The sequence below is a fragment of the Galleria mellonella genome, unplaced genomic scaffold (assembly GCF_026898425.1).
Source record: "Galleria mellonella isolate WM207_F2 unplaced genomic scaffold, CSIRO_AGI_GalMel_v1 utg74, whole genome shotgun sequence".
In the NCBI taxonomy this organism is placed as follows: domain Eukaryota; kingdom Metazoa; phylum Arthropoda; class Insecta; order Lepidoptera; family Pyralidae; genus Galleria; species Galleria mellonella.
In genome coordinates this window covers 3,976,209-3,988,153 of record NW_026442147.1, presented here as the reverse complement: position 1 = coordinate 3,988,153, position 11,945 = coordinate 3,976,209, and the positions used below count along the sequence as shown (strand labels likewise).

Here is an 11,945-nt window from a genome sequence, read left to right as displayed (position 1 = left end):
CCGTATCAAAATAGTACAAGGAAACCCTTAAGATGCAACTTTGTCCATCCGTCCGGACGTTGGTCCGTCCGACACAGCACAGCACTTCATACCGACAACTACAAATGCTATCAATTTAAAATGTCGCTTGGTTTTAGACATCTTTAACCTACATTTACAACAACAATAAAAGAAATAATTAGATGCAATGAAGATTTATTATATTGCATTTTATTTCATATCTATGAAAGATATATATAGATATGAAATAAAACACACTGAGGACAAACAAACATTCTGTATAGAATGTTTATATTCTTTATAGACTGAGGACAAATTCTTCATTCATTCTGTATAGACTGAGGACAAACAAACATTCTGTATAGAATGTTTGTTTGTCCTCAGTGTGTTTGCTTTTCTCGCACTTAACTGGTTTTATTTTTATCTAAATAACCTATTCTTCTAAATTTATATAACATCTATATTTATAATACTCAAATAATAACTAAATTTAAATACTCACTAATTAAAATTTAATACTCAAGTATGATGGCATTACATTTTATTTGTATTTCACATTAACTAAGTTTAGTTAGTGATCCTATTAAATTTAATTCAATATTTAATCATTCTCATTAGCATAAAAGTTAATAAATAACTTAAGTTCAGACGAACTTGTTTCTATAAGATTTTGGATACATAATCATTCATTTTCAGAGAATAAAATTTATGAAACAAAATCTATTGATAGAACTAACTAAATAGAAGACAATGCCACATAGAAAACGGTGTAAAAATGAATAATTGCAAATGTGGATTTATTTTTTATAAAATACTGGCTAACTCATCAAAAAAAATTTGCCCCTACACTAGTATGTTTTCGTAATAGTATATTATGAATGATGACATAAATGTACGAATTTCCGATGCGCGGCAACTGATTAAACTACGTTGCTCTCTACTCACTACGTAATTAAAGGTTATTCCCCTATAGTGACTCAGCATAATTGATATGATTACGTCATAATTATATGCAATAGGTGCTATTTGCCGTATATTCACTATGAGTTTCCAAATAGCATATTGCAATAATAAAAAAAAAATACCAATAATACTGATAACTTTTTTCAACACATGCTAGTTTTGCGTAGAGTTTCCGATCTCTATTCGAATCAGGTATGATCAGCTGGTCTACCATGAAATGAAATTTCGAATTTTCGGGCTCAACATCGTGTTTTTGTTCGTACCGAAATCGGCCCGGTAAATGGAGCTTAACATTGATCATAAATCCTATCCTAATAGTCCAGAGGAACGATATTTTAACACTTTTAATAATTTTAAACGGCATATATTATGTAATTATAACATCAAATTTCTGTGTCGTTCGTCCCCGAAATTTCGGCAAATATTTCGAAGCCCTCTGTCTTTTGTGCCCGAATTGTGTGATTTTAGATTTTTCGGATCCATTTTTAATAAAGATAAATCAAACAAGACAAATTACAAAACTCTTTTTTTAGATATCACTTAAAATAATTAAAGGTTGTTTCCAAAAAAAAACTGACTTCAATTGTGACAAAATAAGTTATTTTGATCTAAAAGCTAAATTACTGAACCGATTTTGATAAAAATTCTATAAAAGCAATCTGTAAATTTATCCTTTCAGATAGAAAAATAATTTTCCAAATCGATGTACAACTGACGAAATTATGAGGCACAAAACAAATAATACAACTAAATAGAAGAATCCCTTCTTTTTGAAGTTGGTAGATATAAACAATGCCATTTTAACTTGTATCAAAATAGAAATATAATCCTTATTGTAATAAGGAACGATGAAAATTATATTACAAGTATTCTATTTAAGAGCAAATAATATATTATTTACACTAAAATAGGGAACAGTATGTTATTAGATACGTTACAACTGATTATTTGAACAAGCATTAATGGATGATTATGAGCGCGTGCGCACAGCGGACGCAAACTCGTTTGTTTACGACAGCAAATCTAATGATAAGTAGGAAAATTCCTAAGTGCAGGTTTGTCGTCATTACTATATACATACATACAAAAAAATTATAATAAGACGATGTCTGTATATAAGAGATACTCGAAAAAAATTCTAACCTTAAATAAAATCTAAATAGAAGCAATGGAAAACCAAACAATACTTTTTTTAAATTTTTGTCTGTCTCTCACAAACCAAAAATCACTGCATCAACTTGGATGCGGTTAAAACAGATATTCCTGTAAATCGAATTTAAAATCTGGTGTAAATTTTTTCTTGATATACGTGCACTATCTAGAAGTGTTCTATTTCATTGATGAAAATCCACGTGCGCGAAGTTGCAGACATAACCTAGTTACTCATATGTATTATTGTCTATGGTACTTATTAAATCATTTTCATTGACTAACTATCCCAAAACTACTAAGTCTAAAAATTTTCAATTTGGAACATAGATTTATTTTACAATCTAAATATTTGCTATAAAAGGATTTTCGAAAAATATACCTTAATAAGAAAACACAACACACGCGTGCAAAGCCACGAATAATATAGCTAGTATGTTATATATTGTCTAGTCATGTGTATATATAATGTCTATACACATTATTATAAATTAATATATAAATTTTCCATGAGGTAAAGACTCACACTATATCATCGCTTCTTTTCAACCCTATGATTTAATAAGTGGCGATTAAAGGAATAAAAAATTAAATAAAAACAATACAAGAAAAGAAAAACTTTGCAAGAGAGCAATAATCAACAAGGTATTGGTACCTACTAATAGGGTAGGTAACGGCAGGTTGATATCTCTTTGGTTGCACAACTATCCAATTAAGCATTAACAGTTTTGCATGAAGACTCGTATGTATATCAATTAGATAAACCACATCCTGGATTGGTAATTTTATTCCGGTAATGCTTAATGTGTCGTGGGAAAATTTAAAATCAAAGTCCCCAGAAACAAAATAAACGGATATCTCCAAAAAACTTTTTAGCTTTACTAATTCCGTGTGCGATTACAAAAAAACAAGCACGGTGGTCACATGAATAGCATGAAAGATTTGATTCATGTTTTACCATATCATTCGTTTTTGGATAGTCATACATGGTATACCATGTACAACGTTGTACATGATGTATTTATTTATTTAACTCTTTATTGCACCATAAATAAAAATATACAATAACAAGTGAATAATTCAAGTGAAATACAGTAACATTATATCTACCATTATTCCAGATTATAATTTGGAAAAATCATGAAAGTAATAAATAATAATAATTGTATATACCTACGTCCATTATCAGAACGCAGAATGCAGAATCTTAAATCATTAAAAATTGTTAAAACCTTTCATTAAACACAAATTATACAAATATGTTCACAAAGAAGAGATAACTATCGATAACCCTCAGTACAATTAAATATGACCTGAATGAGTTGTTGACACGCTGGTACAGCAAATAGAGTATAAATGGATTTAGACATTAAAGTAATAATGGAAAGGAAAATTTAGCAATTATTTATAATTAAAAATATTCCAAATTAATTTAGAGCGTAAACAGGAAAATATGAGATAAAAAAGTATTGTAAGTACAAATACACTAATACAAAATATGGCGTTTAGTGGCATAATTGGCAAAAATCTGCGATGTTTCTACTAATGCAGTAGTAGTGTAAAATCCCATATAGATAAAACAATAATATGGTTAATAATCATATTATTTCCAAAATGTATCGTATACCAAGTGATACAATATGTATTACAAAGATATTAGGATTGCAACGTGTATTCTTAGAAATCACGCGACAAACAATATTGGAACATTAAAAGCATATTCTAGATCTCTGAACCGTCTTAGAAAAATGAATAATTTGAATTTAATTAATAATGTCCACAAAAAAATCTACTTCCATTGTGGGAAAACCAGTTATTTTGATTTAGAACCTAAACTTCCTACTGAACGACTTTAACAAAATTTCTATGAAATCAATTTGTAAGTATATCTTTTCAGATGAAATAAAAATTATCTAAATCAGTTTATAACTGACGGAGTTAGAAGGTGACAAGCGTAAAAAAATTGAATCATTGACTTAAATTTTTTTCTACATATGAAATGGCTAAGAAACTGATACCAATAGTAATGTGAAATCACTGTAAACTCTAGAACATAGTAAACAATCTTCATACAAAACAAAAGCGTTTCAATCAGATATTTTATGTAATTCTGTAAAAATGCCAATAACAATTTGTATAGTCGAAAATAACAAAATCACATCGTCTACATCAAAATCTTCCGACAGAATTTTTTTAGATTAGATTAAAATCTAGTCTAAATAATTCTACTGCTGTTACGCTGCTGTGACTACTGCTGATGACAACATCACCAGTCTAGACTCTGTTATAGAACAAATAAACAAGTAATTTAGAAACTAACCGTTCCGATTTCGAAAAGAATGTCGTTGAATCATTAACCTCTAATATGTCACTATTAACAATTTTATTAATATTTAACGAAATAATTCAAAATTAAATTTTGTATCTCAAAACAGTTTTAAAATTCATTTTTTATTCTTATTTCAGGTCTTTCTTTTACTTCACCACCGACAAGTGGCAAATTATTTCCCAGCAGTAACAGAGTTCAAAATGAAATGAGGTTCTTAATTTAAGTATTTTTTTTGTCATAAGGATATTAATTATGTGATTTAGATTATTATTTTTTTAATCTAAAGATTTTACTTTCGTACTAAGCCCAAGTATGCTACTTTTGTCAATGTTGACTACCAAAAGGCGATAAATAATTCTATCAGAGATATGTTTGAATAGTTGAATATTTGCAATAATCTTCGCGTAAATAAACAAAAAACTAAAATAATATAATTTTTTAACAAGAATGGTAAATCCTGTTATTTGTCTATATAGAATGGTAACGAGGCCATTACTGAATGAACTACAACTAACAAATTTTCTTGGGATAGTGCTGAATTTAATGCTCAGTTAGGCTATTTTTACATTATATATTTTTAATTAACTTTTAAGCTTTTAACAAATTACATATATATTTTTCCATTTAAATCATTTAAACATTATTAATTTGACTTATATAATTGACTATTGTAGTTTTTTTTTTTTACAATTTATTTGTTTTTCAAGCCTCTGAAGCAATACGCTTGTACTTCATCCTACTTTTAGTACTTATATTGCTAACAATAGGGCTATTAGACCACATTGCTAACAATTTATTTTCTCCCCTATCCGTGGTGTTGTAATTACTTCAATCATCAACTTGTTTGTTTTAAAGAAAAACAAAAGATAAGGAAATTCTGCTGAATAATTTCTAATAGACAATTATAGATGTAACATAGTATATATCATATTTGTAAACATCATTTAGTCATCTACAATTGCTTGTTTACATAAAATATAATTTGAGTCATTCTTATAAATGATTCAAATGTTATCAAATTTTCAAAGAACTTAAATATTAGGCAGCGTTTAAGAATGACACCACAATATTTCCAACAGCATTCTGTTAATGATTTGCCGTAACTGCTATCGGCTAAACTTTCCAAAGTGCATTAGTCGTTAAAGACGTCAGATACGGTTGCTTCATATTTTATATAAACATCAATAGTTAATATGATTTTAAACAACTGTTAGACTTTTAAATTATCAAGTAAGTATGCAATTCAATAATATTGTAGATTATATTAGTGCAAACATACACCAGACATGTCTATTTATTCTATAAACTGAGTCATCTATATTCAAAAACACCCACCTGAACATAAAAGAAATAAAATCGACAATACCTATAGAGACAAGTCATATGTATTTTAAATTAGGCATTACCAGTTCTAGAAGTTATTATTATTTTTAATAAAAAAATATTTTTCGTATATTTAGGCACATTGAATAATGTGTGTCAAGTATTTACGAACTTAAATAGCAAAAGAATATTTTTACAAGTATAAGCATTTTAGTGTCTATAGTTATATACGTACAGAATATACTATAGCAAACTAGATGTTGCCCGCGGCTTTGTACGCTTGTTGCCTTATTTCCCCTTTATGTTGAAAATTTAAAAGTTCTAATATATATATATATATATATATTAGAACTTTTAAATTTTCAATATAAACATCAATATATATATATATATATATATATATATATATATATATATATATATATATATATATATATATATATATATATATATATATATATATGTAGCAAATTTTAGTTTTATAGATATAGTAATTTTGACTGTGCGTTGATAATCAGTCAGGACAAACAATTTTATATATACAGATAAGGATACTTACGCGTGCGTTTACTCGCACGCGTAAGTACGCCCTCAATGACTTCCTTAATGTAATGATGATAGTCACTAATTGTCATTTTTCCGTTCCGCCAAACATTAAGGTAGTGGAATTTTTATAGTCTAATTACAAAATAACAAATTAATCACCAGTACAACGATGCTTCAAAACTAGACACCAAATCATAATTTGTCACAAAAAAATGTTATTATGAAATTATGTAACAACTTATACCTTGACTGAATATAAAAAACACGAGATCACTAAAATTTAGGTAGAAAAGTACAGGAATATTAGAAAGAACTAAATAATAAGGTGAGATGTGGATAAAACTTAAAATTACCTAATAGAGTTATTTAAATATAACTATCGGCCAGGATCTCAAATTCATCCCTTTAAAATACATATATTAGCATTAAAGTTTCCTCCCATAGATTATGTAACAAGGCAAAACAGTAATAAAAGAGCCTCGATGGTAAATCAGTACCGAAATATACCTGTCGGAAATAGAAGAATACCTTTATAGTATCTCATAACATCATTCAATTTCTTTTTTTATCTTCTTATTGCGTAGTCAGAGCGTTATGTGCTGATAGTATTTTATTTCTTTTCGCGATTGTAATGCAAATAAAATTTATTTCATTCATTCTTAAACTGTTATCATATTTGTTTGTAGTGGATGTTTTCGAAAAAAGCACGTATGTAGTATGTATGTATGTATGTATGTAATAAACGTGTGTAGATTCGATGCCGCGGCGATGAACAATCTCACAGCGAATTGGTGCGTAGGCGACCGCCTACTCCCAACCGCTTGATAACATACGTTAATGGAGATAAAAAAAAATATAAGCAGTATGTGACTAACTTATTTTTACAGCACCGGAAACGACTTGCTTTAATATTTCATATTTTTGTGTGAAAAATATATATTCCGTAATATATATTTTTCCTTTTTCAGAACGCAAAACATTTATCACATAGGTAGTTTTTAGTCATTTTGTTTATAAGTATATTTTTATAACAAGAGTTAAAATATTTATTTGAGGTATACAAAAATCAGTCACTTAGAAAGTAACTAGCTGAAAAAGCGGTTAGACTCCAAGTCGGGCTAATATCCAGTATGCTGTCAAAAGTCATCGAAAATAGCTCTGACATTCTTATACCGGTCGCTTCAATCGCGTAAATAACATTAATTCACACATACCATCGCCAAGCACCTTACAACACAGTCTCTGGCCTTGCAAAATCTTACATAGAATATTTCACTCCTGGCTTCATCATATCATTAATAGATTATTATTTGGGGCGGAATACAGTATGGACAATAATTTCAACTGTCAATAATTATTACGCCGCGTAATCCGCGTGATTGATGAACGCCAACAGTAGCCGGGCGATCGAAATATAATTGAGACAACCTATTGTGCTCCGCGGTTTGATTGATCGGTAATCGCCAACCAGGTACCTATAGTTGCGTCACTGAAAATAAATCCACACTCTTAATTAGATTTTGTCTTAATAATATCCATTGCATATGATGCAACTAAATAAATAGCCACTACTCGGTTATAAACAAAATGCGTAAGCCTCCTCGAAATTTATAGTTACAATATCTTCATTGTTGCTGAAATTTCTCCAAAAATATTAAAATATTACATGTATATAGTGCACATTGCTACAACATATTACGGTTGTCGTCATAGACTTTCATATAACTTGAAACCTTAAATGTATATCCCTGGCTTAGGTGTTAGTTAGGCATCAAGAGTAGAATCAGCAACAATTACCGCGGTAACGAGTGCGCGAGGCGTCGCGGCGTGCGCCTGCGCCGGCGATTGTTTACGGCGCGCACGCGCGGCGGCGGCGCGTGTCCCCCCGCGCCCCGCCGGCAGCTGCTCCGCACAGGTGGCGCGTGTGGGAACTCGACGGCTCTCTGCGTTCCCACGATCGTGCGCCCTCCGCTCCCTATATAAACCCCCGCTCAAGCCGCTTCACCGCATTCCGCGTTCAACGCTCGGCGCTAACGCACGCTTATACACAACACACGTAATGTCCAACATGTCTTATGAGATCGCGTATTCGCTCGCAGACGATGGCCCGCAGCCCGTCTCGCGTACTTACCAATATCGCAAAGTGATGAAACCGATGCTTGAGCGCAAAAGGCGCGCTCGCATTAATCGTTGCCTCGACGAACTCAAGGATCTGATGGTCAACGCATTGCAATCGGAAGGAGAAAATGTTGCTAAATTGGAGAAAGCCGATATATTGGAGCTGACAGTTCGACATTTGCACAAACTACGCCGTCAACGCCGTTTATCCCTCAACCCTTCAGCAGATGTGGATCGCTTCAGGGATGGATTCACTCATGCCGCTAACGAAGTTTCCCGCTGTTTAGCTTCCATCCCCGGAGTGGATGTGAGGTTGGGCACGCAACTAATGACCCATCTCGGACATAGACTGAATGATATGCAGCGGGCGGCTGCTGGAACTGACACACCTCCAGCGAGCCCGCCAAGCCCTGCACTCTCCACTACATCATCTTCGTCTGGCTATGTATCACCCTCACCGCCAACGTCACCGATGCCCATCCATAGCACACCTTTGGACTGCACTACCAACAGCACCTTCACGAAAGCATCAGCTGTGTGGCGACCGTGGTAAACATCGGTGCTAGGAACTAGCGGACCCGGCTCCGCGGTCACATCTGTTCCAGCACCGCTCGGAGTCGCTTACAGTTTTTTTGAGTTCGCGAAGATCCATAAGTTTAGTGTTGTTCATGTGACAAGTTGCTGACAACTCTAGATCTCAACATTTAATTATTGTAGCGATTATTGTAGTTCGTAAGTTCAACTTGAAAGCTTTAATGAAAGTAGCCTATAAGTCTATTGTGATATTAAAGAGTAAATATTATTGTATAAGAAATGTTGTATCGAACCTTCCCGAGGTCGTATTGTTATATTTTTATCGTTGAAAAGATTTCACAAATGTGTGAACAAAAGAGTAAGTTAATAAAAAAAACATATTTTTAATGTATTTCTGTATTTCATTAACACCGCCCGTTAAAAATATACCTTTAATAATACTAGTAAAGAATAAACGTTCAAAGACATAAGATCCAAAATATCATCTATATACAAAAACAAAATTGAATGATACAATATTTATACTTGATGACGAAGTTAAACTCGATAACAATACAGTATTAAGATAAGCTGATTCCAAAAATAAATGGCGCTATAACTGGAATATTTGAAGTATTAATTAATTAAAATTTGGATATTACTGAAAACAAGATAAACAAAATATCACGCCTAGTGTAGATAAATTATTGAAAGAGGTTACGGTCAAGCCCTCTGACGCTGGGTCAGCTAACTGGGTAACTTTCCTGTTAACGGAATGTAACATATTCACTCTCATTAGGTCTGTACTGATAGCTACTTGTAGAGGTACTAAAACACTTATTATATTGATAAAATAATTAGCACATTAAAATGTGTAAACTTTACAAGTCACTTAGTTCTCAAACAACTACAAATTTCAATCTATCACTGGGTGTAATATATCTCATTTTATTACGCATAGTTAGCATATCCCTTGTTTGCATACTGGTGGAAATTTCCATCATAATATTGAATGCCTAAAAATTATATAAAAGAACAATTTCACATTAAGTTGATCGTGTCTGGATACCTTTTCAATGTCCATTGCAGAAAAAAAACTATAGCCGAAAATTTTTTTTTCCTTTAATTTTGAACATAAATTATATCACCTTGATTTATTTCACCAATAAAAAAAATCATGCAAAGAAGGGATATTCATATAGTTTTCAATTTTGTTCATAACAATCTTAGAATTCAGGAAATTGGAAATAAAAATAATCTACTACTTTAGAGATAACATGTTTCTGTCTGTGCATAAGAAATTGTTGAATTAGTCTTCAACGAATTTTATTTTATAAATCATCAATAAAGAATAAATCTGCTGTATCGTTTGTTTGTTTGAATTTTTTAGTATATTCTACGAAGCATTATTAGTAATTCTGAACTAATTTTCGTAATTATTTGCAATATACATTCAATAGAGTTTACTATTAATAGTAAATTTCATCATCATGATTAAAGTAACTTGTTTATTTAGATCAAAATCTTAAATTACCTAAATCTTAAATAACTTTATAAAGAAATCATCCTAATCAATAACTTTATATATCAAATCAATAGAAAATAGGTTTTATATATTATTCAGGGACTACTACTAAGTACACTTATTTAACGTAAGTGCAAACGTATGTTGATAAGGTTGAAAGTTATGTTTAAAAATATTACGTTTTAGTTTGAATCGTAGTTCTTTGAATTTTCAATAATAGAAGTTTAAATTTAAATTACATAACATACATTCAACAGCAATAAGGAAATTAAAATATAAATACTTAATTGTAGTACATCTTTTCTAAATTCAAAATTCTATATATGATTATATAAAGATACATATATAGTAAAAAACAACTGTAATCAATCCTGACTTTTGTAGTCATCTGAAACACTATTCCTCTAAAATGAAAAATTTAATTTGATAGATTTAAAACTAATGATATTAGTTTTTACTTTTTTTTTTATTTTTACTGGTCTTAATAATAATAAGTTTGCTGTAATAGCAACAGAAATTTAGAAATAGAGAATTACTCTTTAGAATCGAATACAATTTATTTCAATTGATGGTAAAATTAAAATTACCAACAAGGAAAAATAATTAAAACGTCATTTAAAGATTTTTATGATACAAAATCAATACTGCTACCGCCATCTAGCGTAGTTGAAAATACTAGAATACAGAATTGTAGCGCCATCTAACGAAAAGCTCTGGAGCAAAAAATATTTTATGCTCTCCTGTGTAAATACAAAGTGAATGGTTGCGCAGTGTCTTGTGCTTTAACTGAATTTACGCCTCTTAACTCTGCTTAACAAACCTTTAAAATAGGATTCACTTTATAATTAATATTGAATTGTATTGAGCTTTTTCGATTTTCATTGTTACCTTCTGTGTGTTTTACGAAGTATTTATAAAACTAATAAGTTTATTAAGGAAGTTCCAGTTGCATGCTCTGTTAATTAAATATTATATTATATAAAACAAAATATAATAATATTAAACAAAATTATTCTAATCAAATAACCAATGATAAGAACTTCCGCAAGATAACACCTAGTTCAATAAAATATTATTATATACTACCTTCACACGAGTAGATAGATAAATTTCTATTTTATATAAGCTTTTATATATAATCGTTTTTTTTTTTTATATTTTGGGTTACATTATATTAATTTTCGGAGAGAACTCTAATTTTTACGAAAATAATATTAATATTTTTGCAATTGAGTTTTCTTTAGTTTGCCCGACAATAGTAAAATAACCTAATCCTGTAATTATTATTATACTGTATTTGTAAAGCTTCGAAAACCACATGCAAGTGTTTAACTGAGTCACAGTACTCGTCGTTCCATAGAAATACCTTTGGACTGTAGTATTCTTCAGACAGACAATTTTTCAGAAGACTCGATATTAGTAGATTATTACCAAAAGGGGGTTGAACATTTTTTACCACAGCGTGTGTAAATATTATAA

General features: G+C 30.5%; 1 protein-coding gene across 1 annotated transcript; it reads left to right on the top strand.

Moving 5' to 3' along the window:
• Nucleotides 1-8,300: 8,300 nt before the first annotated feature.
• Nucleotides 8,301-9,353, top strand: LOC113516112 (enhancer of split mbeta protein). The gene has a single exon (XM_026900480.3). It carries the CDS (start codon nt 8,370-8,372, stop codon nt 8,979-8,981), a length of 612 nt encoding a protein of 203 aa, XP_026756281.2. The 5' UTR covers nt 8,301-8,369; the 3' UTR covers nt 8,982-9,353.
• Nucleotides 9,354-11,945: the final 2,592 nt, after the last annotated feature.